This window comes from Geospiza fortis, unplaced genomic scaffold, assembly GCF_000277835.1.
Source record: "Geospiza fortis unplaced genomic scaffold, GeoFor_1.0 scaffold452, whole genome shotgun sequence".
Classification (NCBI taxonomy): domain Eukaryota; kingdom Metazoa; phylum Chordata; class Aves; order Passeriformes; family Thraupidae; genus Geospiza; species Geospiza fortis.
This window is the reverse complement of record NW_005054369.1, coordinates 1971871-1992368: the sequence shown is the minus strand read 5'-3', so window position 1 is coordinate 1992368 and position 20498 is coordinate 1971871. Positions and strand designations below refer to the sequence as shown.

The window sequence follows — 20498 nt, the reverse complement described above, 5'->3', positions numbered from 1 at the left end:
AATGCCCTGTCTCGGACCTCGGCAGGCCAGAGAAAGAATTTTATAGATATGGAACAATAAACAACCTTGAGACTGAGAACTGAAGAGTTCTGACTCCTTCTTCGAGCACCAGGCTGGGAAAAGAGACTTTCTAACACATCTCAGGGTCACTGTGAGCAGCTAGAGACTCTGAGACCAACTGGATACTGGGATACTGGATACTGAGTATCCCAGCTGGATAACTGGGGACATCCTCTGCCCCCACCATTCCCTGCACTGAAGTCAGAGCATTCTGTTTATACTGCATGCAGGAACATAAAATATAACAGACTATAAAATGTACAAGCAGCAGTCAGGTTAATTGCAAGTGCTTCAGGAATGACTGAGAAATGTTGAAGCAAATTAAATTCATAACACACTTGGCAGGAATCAGGTTCATTTATTAAACAGAACAGGTAGTCAATAAAAAGCCACTGAAATGCAAAGTATTTCTGGGATAAGTTACAAGTATTCCCAGAACAAAGAATTACTTTCAATTACTTTTCCCCTCCAATTTGCACAGCCAAGTTCTGTTCTGCTCATGATTCCACTTTGGGAGGGTACAACTGATTTCATCCATTTTGGCTGCCAGGCTGCAAGTTTGGCTATCAAACACTAATTTTACTGCACGCTTCCTGGTTTTTGCCAAAGTGCACCCAAGACCCTGAAGCAGCATTTGAACTCCAATTTCCCCCCTTTTCACCCCATTACTAAAGCAGAGGGCAGAACTTCCCCTCTCCAGAGCAGAAGGGAGGAAATGCACACAGGATGTACAGAAGGTACAAGAAAGGTTAAATCAAAGGTAGTTTCAAGCTTGGCCTCAAAGTTTCAAGGAGCTGAGGAGATTTTAAGAGTCCCCTTGCACAGCATTCAAACTGTAACAAGTTCCCTGTGTGGAATCTTCAGTGCAAAACCTCACAATGATGCCAAGGTAAATGTGGGGCAAAAACCCTCCAAAACAACAAATGAGGAGTTGCTCCTGTTATGAGACAACAGAACTAAACCCGTTTACTCAGTTAGCTGTGACATCTGCTTGGTAACATATGAATTATCCTGTAAAAATCCTCTGTGTTTCACATATTCAGATTGCCACCTTGTGGAAGCTCTTTTTTAAGAGGTGAAAGCTCCTAACATTGCCTGAAAAACAGCTAAAAACACACCCAGGCTGTGTTCTCTTCTCATGTTTTTTTATTTACCAGTCTCCCACTATCAGCAGACAACTTCCTGGGCTCAATGAACTCATTTCACAGTTTACTTTTAGCAAAACAGCTCTTCCATCAGCAGGGCTTCAATCCCCAAAACTATTAACCCAACTTCCAAGCCTAAAAGAATCCTCTAAAACTAATGCCACATTTTCAGAACTTCACTTTATGTAACATTAGGAGCAGCTCCTGCAGTCACACACTTGCTGCAGGGGGAGTAAAAGGTATTTTCTGGGTCCCAAAAGGAGCACCACACACATTCAGATCAAAGCAGCAGAAGGAGTGGGGGAAGGAATTTGCTGCCACACCAAATCTCAACATCTCTTCAAAGTCAGCACAAAAAGAACTCAGGTTTGTCCTGAATGCCAGCAGCAGGACAGAAGACTCCGTTAGGAGTTAGTAAATTCTCTGACACCAGTGCACATGTCCCCATATCCATCCCTCTCCTTGCAGCATTACTGATGTGCCTGAGTTTCTGCTCAGGTGTTCTGCTTGCCAAACTCCACTGACATTTTATCAGCAAGATGCATCAAGAGACCAGCAGCACCCAGCAGCTGCTCCCCCAGGAACTCTGCTCAGTCACACACCAATCTCACTACACTCAGGATAAAGGACACCAAATTTCAACTCACCCAATCTTCTTTTTGCTTGAAGTTAACAATTTAATGGATTGGAGGAGAAGGAAAGACATCCTGGACTCAAAAATCCCGAGCAGTTTCAAGACTTCCTCTTTGTTAAGGCCTGCAGAGGAATCGTTCACTGACACGCTCTCAGCAGGACTTCTATCCTTGCTGATCTACAGGAGACAAATAACCCAAAACTATTTCACTGAATTTCACCTTTTAAACACGGGGAGTGATTTAAAAAACCCCTCTTGCAGGTGAGCTGACTTTTACATGTGTTACCCAAACTGCCAGCAAGGGACACACACATCAGCACATCCTGCAAGGAATTCTTGTCTGAGGCATCAGGAACATAATTCACACTGGCTACAGACAGCCCTGCACGTTTTAATATTTAAATATACCAGAGAGAGAGAGCTTTTTTTTATTATACACAGATTCTGATGTTCTTAGAGAAGACTTAAGGGATGGCAGAGTTGAACAAAAAGAAGTTCATTTGCAGAGTCAGGCAGTCCACATCTGTACAGAAATAGGTTTTTCTGTACAGAAATATGTTTGAATCCATCTCTGGATCATTTCTAGAGGAATTTTTTTTTTATCCACTTCCAGGTTAAGGGAGAACTGCAATACATCTAACTCTGTCCACATTCTTTAAGCCACTGGCTCTATGGAAAAGTAACCATGGAATATTTTAACTGCCAAATGCCCCTTCATTTGTGAAGGCACGAGCCAAAAGGGAGCAGGAACACACCACTTGAAGTTCCTTTACCTGTTCAGTTTCTGCCACAAGCTCCTTCCTGATGAGCTGAAATGCACCCTTGGTTTTGGTCATTATATCAAGGGCCCCAGACAGTGTCTTTAATTTCCCAGCACTGCTGTTCTGACCTAAAAAAATGAAGTACAAAAGGCTGATGTTACAGAGTGTATTTTTCTTCCATCCAAAGACTTCAAGAGTTAGGAAGAAAGCCCTTACTGCCCTAGTCAGCTGAAAAGCAGCAAGATAAAAGTGCCTTGTCTCCTCTCTTGAGGAAAATTCTATTCTGAGCAGCAGACTGCTCCTGCTCTCATATAAATTTAGTTATCTAAAAATGAAACTAAGTAGGCAGTGGTGGTTTGGAAAGCTGTTTAAAGGCAGAGCTGCACTTACTGGCCATCTGGAACTCTGCAAAGGCCACTCTCTCCAGCTGCACACGCAGCAACTCGCAGGGGGCATCCTTGAGGAGCTGGAAGAGCCGCACGGCTTTGCTGTAGTGGAGATCAGCCAGGACACGGTGCTGCTTCCTCAGGTGCTCATCACCAACCTGCACTCACAGCAGGGCACACAGTAAATCCCCCTCTGGATGGTCATGAGAGCCACTGCAAGGCTTTACTTGGAAAGGGTTGGGAAACAGCACTCGTTTCTTTGGTTAAGTAATTGAAATAAATATATCCCAGCTACAGGTAGAAGGATAAATATCAGCTCCACACATAGTGAGCATGTTAAGGATGGAATTTAGAAAATCAAAGAGCCTGGAGCAATACCTGGTTCCTGAGGCAGCTGTGGTACATGGAAGCCAGCCTGTGGTGGATGGTGGCAGCTCGGTACTGGCACAGGGGCTGTCGTTCAGACACTGTATCAATATCACAGTACTTCAAGGACTTCATCATGGCTTCACTGACTTCCTTCTCTATCTACAACACAAATAAATGCAAATGTAAGGAAAATAAAAATCCCTGAAGAGGGAATGTAGTGTAGGACAAAGGGGAACCAGCCTTAAGCTGAAGGAAGAAGACTTAGATGGGATATTGGGAAGGAATTGTTCCCTGTGAGGGTGGGCAGGCCCTGGCACAGGTGCCCAGAGCAGCTGTGGCTGCTCCTGGATCCCAGGGAGCATCCAAGGTCAGGCTGGATGGGGCTTGGAGCAGCCTGGGATAGTGGAAGGTGTCCCTGTCCATAGCAGGGGTGGAACAAGATGGGTTTTAAGGTCTTTTCCAACCCAAACCATTGTATGATTCTACAATTCCAGTACCAACTTTGCTCCCTGTTCAGTTTTCCAGGATGCCAACAATGCATTTTTTCAGACACAATGAATGCCCTCTGTTACCTGCTCCTGAGCCTTTCTGGATAAGGGAGCATAATCCTGCTGCAGAGTTGCCATGGTGAAATAGGTTGTAGACAGCTCCCAGTTCACAGAATCCCAAACAGCTGGATGCACATCCCTCTTCCCCAGAGACCTCAGTGCCTTCAGGTAGTAGTCAATAGCCTACAAATGACAAAATCATGCACACAGTTACTGCCTGCATTTCTAACAACTACAATTCAACTTCCCTTTACTCAAAATATCTCCTTGAGCCTTCTTCAGTATTTCCCATTTGATGATCACTTTAATTCTGACCATGCAGTTCTTCTCCCTTGTATGTGGCACTGCATTTGTGTTCAACACCACTAAAGCCCCACAGGAAGGATTAGGGTAGTATGGAGGCAGGACAGCCATCCCAGATTATTCCACCCAGATTTAAACATATTTACCAAAGTATTCACAAATACCTCACAGTAGGAGGAATTTTGGGGTCTGGGGTTACCTTATTGTAATAAAGGGCCTCTTCTGGGGAAAACTCCCTCTTGAAGTCCCCTTCAGCTGCACAGTGGGCCTGGGCACAGATCCTCATCAGCCTCCCCGTGTTGCACAGCAGAAGGGCAGCATTGGTGGCATCATCAATGGACTCAAAATTCTGAATTCCTTCTTCAAAGCAGGAGAAACTTTTCTTCCAGAGCTGCTGCTCTGTCGTCGAGACGTTTTTACTCACTAGGGTGAAGCACAAGGCTTAGAGACTCAAATTCCTCAGAGTTTGAAGTTTTCCCTGATGGCTTTTTGAGATCATTCTACACATTTTAAAGGAATTTCTACAAACTGTACATTCCATTATTCAGTTTAGGCTCAATTAACTACAGTTTACAGGCCACAGTGACCTACTGTCAACAAATAATCACAGTGGACATCAAAAAACTACAAAGTCACTTAAATGCCCTCTTTACAATCAGAAATAGATTTTTCATACAATTAGTGAACTTGATCACTGCTGTAGCTCCATGAAATGGTCAGGAATGGAAGAAGGATACTTGCCCACTCTCTCAGTCTGCACTGCAGCTGCCTGGTTCATGTAGAACACTCCAATCTCATTCCTGATATTGCCCATCCTCTTGAGCACCTGGATGTGCTGCTCTGGGTTTTGGCTTTTTAAGTTACTGAAGAGTAGGATTTCATAAGCTGCTTCATAGCATTTACAGCTGACAGAAAGCTGGTATTCCAAATTCACGTATCCAAAGTCTGGCACTTCTCCTGTGTCAGTCAGGATCATACCTTGGCACCTGGATTCTCTGTGAAGGCTGTGTAATATCTCCTGATCTTCTTTAGTCTGGTAATTATATTCTTCAAGGTAAGCTGCTCTGTTGTTTGCATTCTGAGCCAGCATTAACTGGATATCTCCACAAAGGGTTAAGCACTGACACAGGAACACCAGCACCTCGGGCAGCATGCTGCCACACAGACAGCAGTAGGTATCTGGTGGGGAAAAAAACAACAGGGATAAGGGAGGGGGAAAGAGAAGAATCACACATCAAAAGGCTTGACACAGACTGACAAGATAATTGGGTTTTATGTTACCTGTCTGCAGACAGAGAATAAGTGTGACAATGTGTTATCCTCAGAAGAAATAACCTATTTTAAAGTCACAGTTGCTCTACACAGCTGACGGTTTAAAAAGAGCCCCTATGCTGTCCAAGATGAGCAGTCACTCTGGTAATTACAAATGCTAACCTCAGATTTGACCAAGGGAAAACTGACTTTTGCAGATTGACTCAAGGGAAATACAGCCTGAAAAGTTAATTTCCAAAAGGTAGAGTTTATAAAAGACTATAAAAGACTGAAAGCTACAGAGTCCTGTGAATTACTGAGAGGTCTATTGATGCTTTGTGCTAAGATCAAGTGGGTTTCTTTATAAACCTCCTCCTGCCCTAAGACAGGAGCCTTCCCTTATGGCAGGGAAATAGCACTTTGGCACTAAGCTACTGGCATTTCCCAGTTGATTACACTCATTATGGCAGTATTAGTCTAAACAGCCTGATTTTACTTTTTTCCTTTTCCTCAGTAATACTTCAAGATGTATTCTATTTTAGCATCCAATTCCTCTGCTGAAGAGGTGTAGTATTTCTCGAAGATATATTTAAATAACATGGGAACCATGAGGGAATAAACACCAGCTTGCAACAGCATCACTTGGAGCACAGAACACTGTCTTGGCCTTGGCACCAGACAGACTCTCCCAAATTCAACTGCTCTGGAGCTCCAATGTGCCCTCAAGTTCCCAACCTGTCAAAATGGGATCATCTTTCTATCGATCAGTGACAACAGTTATCCTCACTTCAGAGACTTCTGCCCTGAATACTGAGCGGGACACTGAGTCCAGTTAAACACGAGCTTGTCACACTTGTCACTGCACACCACAGGGAAAACCATGCACAGCAGTGTCTGATGTGGTGGCAGGTCTCTCCAGGCACTGGCACAGGTGACAAATCACTCAAGGAACTTACCATGGCACTGCAAGGCCAGCTTGATGTAGCGCAGCGCTCGCCCGTACTTCTGCAGGATCATAGCAGCATCAGACAGGACATAGTAAGCTCTTGATGATTTCAGGATGAGCTGGAGTTTCATTTTATATTGCCACGACCCAGGAATCATTCCTGACTGACTGGAATGCTTCCCCTTCTGGAAGGAGCCCACTGTGAGAGGAACAGAACCCCATCAGTGACCCTCCCCTCTGACATATCCCAGAGGCTGGACACAACTCCATCAGCACAGGCAGGATGGGAACTGCCTGATTACAGGCCTGCACAGGCAGAGCTCTGCCAGCTCATCTGCAAAACACACCCAACACGTGGCACTGCTCCATGCACTGCACCTGGCAGCAGCATGCTGGAATGCAGTGGGACAGTGACAGGGCAGGTGACCTCTCTGACCTCAGACAGCTTGTGGAACACAGGAGCAGAGGCCAACACTACTCCCTCAGGGAGCAATAGAATAACCACAAGAAAGTCACAGACAGAATTTGTCATGTCCTCTACCACATCCTTAAGATAAATGCTCAGTTTCTGTATGAACAGTCTCAGTGAGAAAGCTTCTATGTGTGGGTTTAGCCTCCAGCACACAAGAACCTGGATAACCTGGTCCTTCCCACAAGGAAAACCAAGCACTTTCTCACACTTACTTAAGGATATCCTCTGCATAAAGTTATGAAGCTTTTCTTTGATTCTGCAGTGGTTATGGAGCCAGAAAGAACAGGTCACTGTTCCTGATTTAAGGCCTGTCCCCACCAAGGAACAGAATTTTGCCCTGACAGTATTTGCGCACAGAAATGAGTCTCTTGCTTAAGGTGGATTTACAAGGCCTGGCTTGTAAACCCACTATCTTACCACATTATATAAATATACAGTAAGTAAATATAATAAACCCTTAAGCAGTACATGTTCCACTAGGACAAAGACCAATGTAAAACAGTAACACCCCAGCCAGCTAAAGGCACACACACTGCACATACCCTGTATCCATCCACTGTTCACAGGTAGTTCTCTTGAAGTTAGAAATCCCAGGATTTACAGCACTTATCCTTTCCATATGTATGTAAATACGTACATGTGGCAGAGAAAATACATCATTCACATCACAGAAAACAAACCCAGGAACTGGGAAACAGAAATGAGCAAGTAGCTCTGCTGCTGCTGGATCTGGACTCAACACAGATCCAGGAATCTGTGTGAGTGTGAATAACCAAAAATTGAACTGGCTTCTTATTCAGAGGTTTTTCAAAGGCAGAAAGGAGGAGAAAGGAATAAAGAACTGCCAAAGTAGGCAAGCTAATTTTTTTTCTGGGCTATGCTTACAGGGCTCCTTGCCCTGCAGAGAACTCCACTACTTTCAAACAAAAAGTCTTTCCTGGAACTTTTTATGTCACTCCAGAACAAAATAAAACAGAGAGACTGTATTCTGAAACTTCAGGAGTTTGAGCATTTAAGCAAACAAAACATCTCTTATTTGCTGCTTCTTTTCACAACTGTAGAGGTACAGGAAAAAAACCAAAAACCTAGTTAACATTTTATATGCAATTCAAGTACCTAATGTAGGAACAAAACCTGCCAGAAGGGAGAAATTCTTCCAGAAAACATCCAGGCCACACACACATAAAGAAATTAAGGCTATTTTTAAATCAACCCACAAAACTTAAGGTGCTGCACATACCAAACCTCAAAATACCAAGCCTTTAGGGAAGTCATCTGAAAGCCACATCTAAGTAGGGTCCAGTAAAATCATGTGTTGACTAATGAAAGATTCTTTGCTATGCAAATAACTCAAATGAGCTCCTCTTTTCATATTTAAAAAGGAACAGACTGTTCTCCAATTTTCAGTGCACTTTTCCTTAGGCAATGCTGTAATTAGAGATTTAAGCACACTGTTTTGACAATCAAAATAAAGTAGCAGCAGTTTGTGTTGGCACTGGAAAGGTCTTATTTGCACAACAATACAACTTACTTTTGTCTAGAAATAAGGCCATCTGTTTTTCCAGAGACTCGGGACCACCACTGGTGGATTCATCCTCATATTTCAACGGGATTGGAGTGCTGGGGTCAGCTGCAGGAAGGTCACCTTCTTTTTTAACACTGCTGTCAACAGACTTCAAACCCTGCAAAAGGGAGAAATCCTTTCATTCACCTTGAGAGCAATATTTAGCAAACAGTAGATGAAGGATTGGGTGGGAGGTGAAGCATCCTCAGGAAGCTGGCAGTGAACTCACCTCCAGGACGTGGTTGAGCACCAGCCTGCAGCGCTCCTCGGTGCCGTGGCAGACAGGGAATGCACAGCTGGGCTTCAGTGGGGCACCAGGGAGGGAACAGAAGAAATGGTCAACACAGGAAATACAAAATGACTGGCCAGAAGATGCAAATGAGAGGTAACATCAAAACAAAGTGCAATATGGAAAGGGAAAAAAAATCTACATGAAGCTTTTACCATAAAATTCAAACACCTCAGATTTTATGAGCAGTTCATGAACCGTTTCTTTGCCCACTTCAGTTAACCTGAAGGCAAAACTACCAGGGAACTGAATTTCACTACCCATGAACTGAATCATCCAGGAAATCCCTTAAATACCCCCCAGTGCCACTTACACGTATTCGATGCACAGACTTGTACTTTTCTGGTACTGACAACTCCCCAACAGATTTGATGATTGCCACTGCTTTATTGTCATCTGGGGGATCAGAACTGTTGCTGTAGGAACCATTTTCATCACTGTCTGGCATCTCTTCCTCTTCCTCACTGTAACTTTCATCAGAATTGCCATTTATAGGGAAGTCTGCACTGTCTTCTTTTTTAGGTTCATCCAGCTGAAAAAGCTCTGATAACATGTAGTTTGCTGAAGCAATGATCTTTGCAAAGAAGAGAAAAATATTATTCATTCTCAAGTTCAATTTTTCTTTTGAGAGGCAAGAATATCAATGATCTTAGAATAAGGAGGACAGAGGACATGCAAAGAGGTGTTTGATAACCTGTAAATAGAGCCTGAGCAAATTCCCTGGAAGGGAAAAGGATCCAAGCTGATCAAGTTTAGAAGAGACTAAAAACCAATTGGTAGAGAACAAGTACTGCCTGTTCTGACAGCTTGCAGATCACAGGAGACAACACAAGGGTCTTACGCAAGCAAAAAAAAATTAGCTGAAGAGATTCCACTGGGAGTTTGAAAACCTTTCACAACTCTAGAAGGAATCCACATTCTTATTAGTTTAATGTGTGCCATGTCTCCTCTTGTCCCATGTCTCCTCTCCCTTCTAAATATGACTCAGATTTTTCACATCACATTTTTGGGATTCATTTTCAGTTGAAAACAGCTTAAATCATTTAGAGACTCTCTAGCCCAACCCACATATCAAGGCAGGTTGCTCAGAACTGTGTCCAGCTGGACTTTGAGTATCTGAAAATATAAAGACTACAACTTCTCTGGTTGGCCTGACCCAGTTTTCAGCCACTTTCAGAGTAAAAATGTTCATATATTCACGTTTTACATTTTTTATCCAGGATCTGCTCCCAGAGGGCTCTCTGGCAGCAAGAACAACAGACTGCATGTAATGAGAAGTTCCTTTTTAGAGCAGGACAGAAGACTTGTGCTGTAATGAGGGGCAGCAAAAAATACTAATTTTAAAAAATAGCATGGGGATTCTTTAAAAATAAAATCAATTTTTAAGTTTGTTTATAAATTTAAATTCTCTCCTTTGAGAGGAAGAAGTAGCACACTATTTATTACCAGGTTTATTATGATTACAGCATATTTACACAAAAGTGCAAGACAACTTTGAATTCTCACTTGAGGATGTCTGCCATTGTCCAACAACTTCAGACAATTCAGGAGCAATGTTCTGATTGTGCCATAGTGTTTCTTGTTCTGGTTTTTCTTCAACATCATATTGCAAGCAACTCTAAAGAGAAAGTTGAACAAAACAGTGAAATCCATGGATAATTTGGTTGTGCTAGAAAAATAAAGAAGTTTTAAACAGTATTCTACAGCTATTGATCTTCCAAACTGTATGATGAGTCTACAAGACTTTATCAGTAAAGAAGTTTACATGGAGAAATGGTGAAAAGGAAGAAGTCTGTTTTGATCTAGTGGGATTAAGATTTAGTGAGTTTGTGTATGATTGTCATTTGATCATGATTTTTGGTCTGTGTTCTGACTAGAACTGCACCAAGAATGAAGTACTGCAATAAAAATGATAAAAACTCACTTGTACAGCAGAATTGCCACTGGCATTGTAAAAGGGTTTTGGTATTTGTCTTCAGTCTCTTCACAAAGCGTGGTGAGGTCATAGAGCTTTACTATGTCACTCCCACTTGCTGAAAAGGAAAGTTTTTCATTAATCAACATCACATTACTATCAAATCTTTTCAAACTGATCTAAACCTTCTTACCTTTAAACAGCCAATAGGTGTGTCCTTCTTTGGTGCAATTTGATTTCAGAAAAGATAAGATATTTTGAGCAATATCTTTTATCACTTTGGTAGAAAAATTGGAGTTTTCCAAATTGGGAATATCTTCAGTCTTGATCATTTCATATTTCTGCAAAGAATAGAAATTAAGACTTGAGCTTAGGTTGGAGGGGTTTGTGACACCAAAATTAATATATCAGTATCTCCATCAGCAGCTGAAAGAAAGGCTGCTATTATGATAAATTGAATTAATTTCTATTATTTACTTTAAGCAAGCACATCTTAACTACACTACTCAAACAAAGCTTTAAGAAGGATCCATTTCTGTCACAAACATGGCAAATGGAGAACAAAAGATGAGGAAAAATAAGGGGAAGGTACAACATCTGCTACTTCAACCAAACCTAGTCAGCCTAGGAAAGAACTCCAGGCTACCAGGTGGAACAGAAACACAGCTGGTCCACAGTAAAACAGCAGAAACATTCAGAAGCTTGCATCTGTCTTGGCAAGGGAACACTGCAGATTTCAAGATGTAAGAAACTGATTTCTGCAGTTATATTTTTTATTTTTGCCTTCACTCAAACACCAGGGGAAGAAAGAATCTTGCATGCATGAAAGGGAGGGGAAGAAAGAATACACTATTTTTAGATGATTGCTGCAAGCTGTCTAAGATGCTTCTCATTCTGCACCACAGGATTTTTGTCATCTTTGCTCAGAACAGTGTGAAGGATCTGTGATAACTGAGGCAATTTTAGAAGATGAAGAATGAATTATTATTTTAAGGCATAATGCCAAGAGCCAGACTTACCTGAACAATTCCATTGACATGAAAGCACATCACAAGCTCTGGTACGTTGCATATTAAGTTGTCCAACCAATAGTCAATCCCTGTTAGCACATTTATTGGCTTGTTGTTATCCCTAAAATAAAATATTTCTAGTGTTATTTAAACCTTTGTTTATCCTTCAGGAAACATTAGGAAATTAGGAACATATTCAGGAAATATTAGGGATGTTCACTAATGGAATCTAGGTTTAAGTCCCCTGAGAGTGGATGGACACTAAAACAATGATTTCTGAATTGCTGTATTAATGAATTATAACGAAACAGATGTGCTGATCTCTCCAATGGAATATGCTCACATTCCATCAGCAGTATGCAGTTTTTGCCCACATTTAAACAGGCTTCAGATATCACACTATTACCAAGATAATAAGTACCTCAGAAGTTCTAAAGGAATAGCATTTTTAGCTGCAACTAATTATAGCACAAACCTACTCTCAGGCCTTCCAGAATTCCTTGCAGAGCAAGGTACTGTTAATTCTTAAATGTGTCTTTAAAAGATGACAAATACACCAAATCAGCTTAGAGTTTTTGCTCATTCTTTGCCTATGTAAAGGTAGGGACAGGATGAGTGGTAATGAAGGGATTGACATTAAATTGGGACTGGAATAGTTCTGTCTCACTGCTCAGTAACATTTTAACTGCTTATGACCAACAAGCAGCTACTAAAATTCAGACTCCCAGGAAGAGAAGTATTATTGCTCTCTTTTATAAAAAGAGAAAAAAGTGCAGATAGCTAACTAGGAAGCAGAGTAACAAATCAGTCAAGGCTGGTATAAATAATATCTATGAACTTCTAAGCTCACCTGAGACGCAGGCTCACAGCAGGGTACCTCCCACCTCCAAATATTGGCATATTTGATCCCACCAACATGTGGATATCTTCAAAGGTCCACAAGATATTACGAACAAAGTCATTTTTAAGTCCCTTCGTTAAGAGAAAACAGAATTGGCCAGTAAATCAGTGGCATAACACTTGTTCTCCATGACATTCTGTGGAATTATGAGACAGCAAGAAGCCAAAGCAGCAAATAAAAGCCAGCACATGACAAACTCGGCGCGTTCACAGGAACTTAAAATTGCAGATGCCACAAAAGCTACTGCTACAGGGACTGAGGTTTGGCCTTGGCTCCAGTTCAGGCCTGGTTTGGAGGTGCTGGTTTAACCTGGGGGTTCAGCTTTCACATAAAGCATACCTGACTGTTCTCCCCGTCATTGAACAAAGGAGACAGGTTTTGTTCTCTGGGGGCTGAGGCCACGTGCCCCACTAGATATGAGGGTTCAAGAGGCACATTTCCCTGTGGAGAGCACAAGGATAAGGAGTGATTCTGCTGCTGAGGTCAAGTCGGCCATTTAAAAAGATATGAACAACAAAAGCACGTAAGGGAAAAACTTTTATCTCCAACATCTTTAAATAAATCTGCATAAAACTGCAAAAGGCCTCTAGGCAGTGACTAGAATACTTCTTTTCTACAGTTAGTGCCAAAATGTTGTGTTTTGTAATATTCTCAGAGGCTCTGGGAAGAAACCAGGAAGTATTTACAAGAGCTCCTTATTAACCCAGGGTCAACACAACATTATCAGTGTCCAGAAGCAAAACTTCTATCCTGCTGGTTTATTTATGAACTAAAGAAACTGGCACTGTGCAAATGCACAACAGCTTCTTTATCATAAACAGTCTGAATGGGGCAATGGTTCCTCAAGAGAGTGGAAGAGAGAAGGAATCCTTTTTCTAAAAGCTTTCAAGCACTGAAGCATTTCTCCACTTCACACAACACATGCAGTTACAATTTTATGGCCAATGTAGGTTAGACACCCCCTAAATTTGGCAGATCAGTTGGTAACATTGTGCAAGCACAACTGTAGCATCATTATTATATGAATGCAGACTGAAGACAGCAGACCTTTCAACCTCTCCAAAATTTAATCAGTTCTGTTTTATATTACTCGCAAAAACCACAGGAATGAACAGTTTTCATAAATAAGTTTAGCCAGAATAGAAACCCTGAATTAGGGCCTGATACTAATCATAGCTTGTTGCATAATTGCTGTAAACATCTCCCCTTTCACTTGTGTAATCTCATGGCAAGTATTTTTAAGTACTGCTTAACTGTTTTCCCTTTTCAGAAATTTTCACTTTCCTCTTCCCCTAACAAATTCAGGGCCACCAGAAAATGGATTTAATGGTAGATTAAAAAAAGAAAGACCAGAACTTTAAGCTTCCAAACACATCTTCTGATTTTGAGCATTTTCCTACTCTTAGGTAAAGGCACTGATGAATACTCTTAGCCAAAGGATTTGTTTCTCAAAGATGCTGGGATAAATAGCAATTTCGCATTACAGTGACAGAACAAATATCTGAATTTTGGAGCTCTGAATCACTGGCAAATCTGGAACTGCACCTCCTGCCAAGTTCTCCTCATGCCTTAGCTCAGCTCTTTCAGCAAAGGGAGCTGCAGCAGCACTTCTGAGAACCTTTCCCCATCTGTGGTGCCATGTAAAACATTCTTCACACCAACCTGGTTAGAGGCACCTGGATCTTCAGAGAGCGAGGAAGGCATTTCAAAAGGAGCTGGCCAGGAGGCCCTTCCTGCTTCATCACTCTCACCTGCAACAGGACCCTCCTGGTGCTGCTTGGAAGTGGAAGGAACAGGCTGAGCAGCTCCATCTCCATTAATGCTGACAAGGAAACATTTACAAGTTCAGTTGACAAGATGCAAACAGATCCATTTTTAGAGTTGTTATGTTTGATGCACCCTTGCCAACAAATTACTTGGCTGATATGCAGTTAATTATGTCATGCTGTTTATTTTATCCTTTAGTATTTCAATTTTAAAGTAAAATACTTCAAATTCTGTGAAAACATTTCATGTTATTTCCTGACCTCACCCCTCAATTCCCTCGTTTGAGGAAAAAGCAGTAAATAAATCAGACCATAATGGAATTTTAACATTTACTCCAAGACCAAAAACCAAGCAGAAGTGGTGCAGAATTCAAGTTTCATGCAGACAAAAAGATAAAAGGTTACCTGTAATATAAAAACTTAGAAAGTATTGCCTTCTGGTACCAATGTTCTTTACTCTTCTTTTTTCTTTGCCATTTCTGATCAATCAGCCTTTGATAAAACTCTTTCAGCCATGTCCAGTCCCCTGTCTAAGCAACAGAAGAAAGATAAAAATAATGTGAAGAAGCATCTGCAAAGTAAACCAAGTGCCTTATAAACTTAGAAATACTCCTCCACAAGAAGAAACCAAGAAAATAACTTCAGAGCTGAAGTCCTGAACTGGTCATTTATTGAGAATACAGCTGCTAGGAAAGTTATGTTCTTACTGATAATTTGACTTAATTAGAAAATCAGATAGATAAGAGGCTACATAGGAAGAAATACATATTGCTTATAAAATCAATCAAATGCTATAGTAATACTGAAGTAATTACACAGAAGTGAGACATAGAATATTAACCCTACAATGCCATGAACACAGGACATCAGTGTTTGTGGGTAAACTGGTGGAGAACAGAACACCCTTGGCACCCACATATGATTCTTAGGGCTTTCCAGACATTTTCTTGCTACTCTATTCCTGAAATAATGCATTTTGCCCACGTGCCACAGTTATTAAAAACGAGATGGCTCACTTGAGATGATCTCATGAAGAGTTCCTGGATATCCAATTCATCCAGCAGGAGTGTCCTCCCAATCCTGTGCACTGCCATGCTCACGTGGGACTTGCTGTAAGGGATCTTCAGGAGTTTTTTGATGTTCTTGCAGAAGGAAAGTGAAAAGAGAGAGTATTTAATATAATTATGCTGCATGGGAAGACAACTGTCAGGAAACTAGGGCTCCATCATGTGTCACAGTGACTTGGGGAAACTCCAAGCCTTAACTCCACCACTCCAAACATCCCCCCTTCCTTCCTTCTTCTTCCCCCAGCCCCCTTTGGTCAGTCAGGGTCCCCTGTCCTGGCTGTGTCCCTTCCCAGTTTTCCATGCACTCCCAACCCCCTGCAAGCAGAGCTGGATGGGAAGCAGGAAAAGTCTTGGCTCTATGTAAGCCCTGCTCAGCAACAGGAAAAACATCTCTGTATTATCAACCTGTGCTCAGGACAATCCCAAAGCAGGCCCTTACCAGCCACTGGGAAGAAAATTAATGCCACCCCAACCCACATGGTCAAATTAAACCTGACAGTGGCAGGGATTTGAAAGCCATCCCACAAGAAAATGCATTTGCTGAGGGCAGAGAACACAAATGACAATGATAAAGAGCCCAAATCACCAGTAGGAAGAACACACATGGCTTAAACACGTTGTCTGATTGGATCACCATGACCAGGTACCAACAAAAATGACAAAAATATCCAAGGGCATGATTTGGTTTGTAAACCTTTATTTTCACAGCACGAATGCCAATTCTTTGCCAGGTGTCCAAAGCAATCCAGACAGAGATCTAAATCTGAATACAAATCTGACAAATATTAACATGAGCATGTTTCCTCTTCTGAGCAGCCTCATCTGAATTCTGTAGATATTACCAGCACCAAAAGAGCTGACAAACTGACAAAAATCAAATGAAAGAAGAAGTTGGAGGGGAGCTCTCTCTTCTAGATAAGAATAGGAAAAAACAACATCTTGAGAGTAACAGTTTGCATCAAAATAACTGATTTCAAACACACAAGACAACTACCTTGCAAGACTGATGTGCTGCATTCACTAAACTGCACACTTTAGCTGCAGATTATCTGTAGAACTCCAGAAGAAATATGACTTTTCTCTCTACATTTCTTATTCAGTGATCACAACTCCCTTACTTGGCGATCTGTGATTCATTAAGGGATCATTCCTTTTTCCCAAAGGACACAAAGATGCCAGAAGCCATCACAGTATCTTAATATAAAAGTTTATGCAATGTAAGTATTTGAATGAGAGAATTTAGGATGTGTCCATACCTCTGAATCAGATACAACATCCACATCATTTCCAACTGAGTCAATGAAGTCATAGGCCATCCCAAAGCTATTAAAAAAAACATTACAAGTTAAGACAGTTCCAGTGTGACATTACAGACCTGGCTTTTATATCTATTACATGTTTGAATGGCTTCATAAAAAAAAAAAATTACCCAGCTAAACATCCCCTAGGGTAATGAGACCTAAAATTAACAAAGTAACTTCATCTTCATATTCTTCAAGTTTTTCAAATATATCTTTGAAAGTGCTTAGATCTAATTCCAGGACATTCTGTAACACTTAAAGTTTTGTGAAAATCAAGCAAAATCAGAGGAAAATTAAGGATTCCTTCTAACACTGAAAATAAGAAGAGTTCTTCAAGGAGTTTCTCTGTAAAGCATTAAGCATATTAAATACTTTAATTTTAGTAGCTGTAATTGAATTTTACCTCTTATTCACATTTTCCAGAACTGCCCTACATGTTGTAACAGACACATTGTCTCTTCCTCCACCCTCGTTAAGGAAATTACAAGGTACTTAAGCTGGAATATTTGAATGTACAGATCATTCTTTAAAACAAATCCAGGTACCACTAAAATCCAAAACATACATGATGTGCAAGTTATACTTTTGTTATCAGCTTTTTAATACTGACACTAGAGAAAGAGATTGAACTGCCAGCCTCTATTTGACAATCAGAGTATCTAAAATAAACATGAAAAATTCATAAAGCCCTGAAAAATATGTTACTCTGCCCTGAAAAGTACAGCTCCTAAAAGAGATAATGAGGATATAAACACAGACCTTGAACAAACTGTTAGATTTCACTGACTGACTGACTTGGTGTGAATTTGCTTGTTCAGCACAGGATTTGAGCCTCCTGTTTATGAACACTCTGAACTCAACTCATTCAACAATTCAGCAAACATCCACACTGAAAGGTAACACTGCTTCTTGGGTGTGCCCCTCATTTCACCTATGGTGTGACAGAAATATGAAATCCTGATATAAATACGAAATTTCATTTGTATTAGTCAGGTCCAGTTTGTAAAGATCCAGAAGAGCTATAAATTTGTTTCCAAGGGGAACCAACCACATGTTCTATTTCACCTGTTATCAAAGGCAGAAGGGCTGGCTGAACCAGTTCAGTTTGATCTGGGCCAACCAGGGAGGAACAAAAAGTCAGTTTGACTGTCTGAGGCAAGGTGTCAACATGCACGTGAACAAATAAACAAAACCATCTCTGTATGTTATGTAAATAATCAACATCATCAATCATTTATTAATGAGACAAGATCAGACCATAGAGGCAACAACTCAAGATGAAAAAGTAGAGGGAGAATGGTTAAGACAAAGCAATATGGAGTTGCTATGGTAAAACCTCTACTTTCTACTTTAAATGATACAGGATCCACATTCACAATCAGAATTATTCTTAAAGGCCTGGAAAAAAATAGGGGCTGCTGTTATTTACCTTGAGAAGGGTTTACTTTTTTTGCTGTTGCCCAGAATGGTTGTCCCTGCAGGTCCAAGCTTGGCACTTTCCCGTAACCAGTTGGCAGGAGGCAGCTTCAGGTCTGTTTTCTCCTGCAGACGGGCAAAGGCTGCCTGAGGAGGGGCTGAGGAGTACTTCACCACAGCACAGCTCTTCACCTCATTGCCTCCAAGGAACAGCACCGAGCCCTGGTTTCCAGAGAGAAATTAGCCTTCTACTTAAGTGTTGGCAATTAAAACTATTAAAACTGTGATAAGTTATTTTTAAGGCTAAGTGAGCAAAATCCAGTCCTATAGTCACCTTTCCCCAGCACATACAGTTTTCCAGTTATCTCAATTCCAATTCATGTCAAGCATAAGCTTCACTTAGGAATTATCACAGAATCATTTCGGTTGGGAAAGACCTCCAAGATTATCAAGTCCAATCTGTGATGGATCACCACACTGTCACCCAGACCAGAGCACTGAGCAAGGCATCCAGTCTTTGCTTGGACACCTTCAGGGATGGGGACTCAGACAGCCTGTTCCAACGCTTGACAATCATTTCCATGAAGGAATTCTTCCTGGTGTCCAACGTGAGGCTCCTCTGGCCCAGCCTGAGGCCATTCCCTCTGCTCCCGTCCCTGTTCCCTGGAGCAGAGCCCGACCCCCCGGCTGTGCCCTCCTGGCAGGAGCTGTGCAGAGCCACAAGGGCCCCCTGAGCCTCCTTTGCTCCAGGTGAGCCCCTGCCCAGCTCCTCAGGGATTCTCCATTCCCTTCCCAGCTCCTCAGGGATTCTCCAGCCCCTTCCCGGCTCCTCAGGGATTCTCCAGCCCCTTCCCAGCTCCCTCAGGGATTCTCCAGCCCCTTCCCAGCTCCCTCAGGGATTCTCCAGCCCCTTCCCAGCTCCATTCCCTTCCCTGCACACACTCCAGCCCCTCAGTGCCTTTCCTGACATAAAGCCCCAGAACCAAGCCCAGAATGTAAGGCTGGACCTCAGCAGTGGGACACACAGGGGGGCAACCCCTGTCCTGGTCCTGTGGCCACACTGTGGCTGATCCAAGCAGGTGACAGTGGCCTTCTTGCCCACCTGGGCACACGGGGGTACGAGAATAAAGTGCCACTAAGGTCAGCAGCCCACACAACACACAGTTCGTCAGAAAGGTTAAAAGGAACACCACTCCTCCCACTGAGGTTTGTGAAACTAGGTGGTTATTAACACCAAGTGTTCCTTAACACCAACATTAAAGCTAAACAGGCTTCTACCTTATTTTTATTAAATAATAATAAATTAAATAAGCTTCGCGTTTGCCTATTTCTTTTCAAACACGCAGCTGTCAGCCGTGTGAGAAGAGCTTTGAACTAACACATGTCGCGGGAAAAACAGCTCCACAGGACACCACTTACGTAAATACAATGCACTTAGGCATAACAACAGCAACACTGCTCGCAATTAACGCTCAATCATAATTAGCGTGTTCCCTACAGCACTCCGGCCCTGACAAACTGGAAAGAGGATCAAAAACACCGCTTCAATTCAAACACCACTAGGGGATGTGTCTGTAGGCACCGCTCGACCCCCCCGTCAGCCCTCTACCTCACCCAGCACGGCCGCCCCCAGCGCCGCTCACCTGCTTGGGCTCCTCGGCGTCTCCCCTCAGCGGGGCAGCGGCGCCCGCGCCGCAGGGCTCCTCCATGGGCGGGGAATGGTCCGGGAATGGAGCGGGGATGGAGCTGGGAATGGAGGGGAATGGAGCCGGGAAGGGGCCGCGGGAGCGGAGCCGCTTCCCGGGGGCGTCCAGCCGGGAACCGCCGCCTCTCGCGAGACTTTTCGAGAAGGCGCGGGAAGGGCGGGATCTGAGGGCGGTGCCGTGAGGGGCGGGAGGCGGCGGTGGGTCCGTGAGGGGCGGGGGTGGTGCTCCCAGCGGGGTCAGAGAGGCTCTGAGGTCGGAAAAATACATGGCTAATCTGTGAGCGATCCCTACTTTGTCAATGACACCGAAGTACGGAGTGTCACGTCCAGTCGTTCCTTAAGCACCGCCCTTGGCAGCCCCTTCCAATTCTTGGCCACCCTTTCCATGAATAAATTTTCCCGAATCTCCAATCTAGATCTCCCTTGGCACAGTTTGAGGCCATACACGGCTGAGCCAGAAGGTTCCCCCCGTACCTCCCTTTCTCCAGGCTTGTTTGACTTTCCTGGATAACCGGGACCTTAATGAAACAAGCGAAAACTTGGTAGTGTGGTACCTCAGCATGGGAGAGCATTGAAAATTGCAGTGTCCTGCCCTCTGTACACTGAGTTCAACAAAAGCTAAGCTCTGATGGCTTAAGTAAGCAAGTAATTCCTAAATAGTGCCCATGGGATTTTTAATATTTATTATT

The 20498-nt window shown here is 42.6% G+C and overlaps 1 protein-coding gene across 2 annotated transcripts in view; it reads right to left on the bottom strand.

Annotated features, from left to right (window-relative positions):
• Positions 1 to 19932, bottom strand: part of EDRF1 (erythroid differentiation regulatory factor 1) — a 21270-nt gene extending 1338 nt beyond the window's left edge. Inside the window, exons 1-23 of one of the 2 annotated variants that reach the window (XM_014308432.2) lie at positions 19748 to 19932; positions 18118 to 18326; positions 16644 to 16710; positions 15337 to 15462; positions 14726 to 14850; positions 14217 to 14376; positions 12894 to 12995; positions 12504 to 12625; positions 11663 to 11774; positions 10837 to 10984; positions 10653 to 10761; positions 10235 to 10346; positions 9042 to 9302; positions 8669 to 8740; positions 8407 to 8557; positions 6414 to 6602; positions 4948 to 5385; positions 4406 to 4629; positions 3928 to 4086; positions 3365 to 3514; positions 2991 to 3144; positions 2613 to 2728; positions 1853 to 2016 (exon numbers count right to left, since the gene is read on the bottom strand). In XM_014308432.2, coding sequence (XP_014163907.1) covers positions 1853 to 2016; positions 2613 to 2728; positions 2991 to 3144; positions 3365 to 3514; positions 3928 to 4086; positions 4406 to 4629; positions 4948 to 5385; positions 6414 to 6602; positions 8407 to 8557; positions 8669 to 8740; positions 9042 to 9302; positions 10235 to 10346; positions 10653 to 10761; positions 10837 to 10984; positions 11663 to 11774; positions 12504 to 12625; positions 12894 to 12995; positions 14217 to 14376; positions 14726 to 14850; positions 15337 to 15462; positions 16644 to 16710; positions 18118 to 18326; positions 19748 to 19813 — 3536 coding nt within the window. In that variant the 5' untranslated portion in view covers positions 19814 to 19932. The remainder of the gene's footprint in view (positions 1 to 1852; positions 2017 to 2612; positions 2729 to 2990; positions 3145 to 3364; positions 3515 to 3927; positions 4087 to 4405; positions 4630 to 4947; positions 5386 to 6413; positions 6603 to 8406; positions 8558 to 8668; positions 8741 to 9041; positions 9303 to 10234; positions 10347 to 10652; positions 10762 to 10836; positions 10985 to 11662; positions 11775 to 12503; positions 12626 to 12893; positions 12996 to 14216; positions 14377 to 14725; positions 14851 to 15336; positions 15463 to 16643; positions 16711 to 18117; positions 18327 to 19747) is intronic. The other variant, XM_031059900.1, reaches the window with a different exon arrangement.
• Between the last annotated feature and the right edge of the window lie 566 nt (positions 19933 to 20498).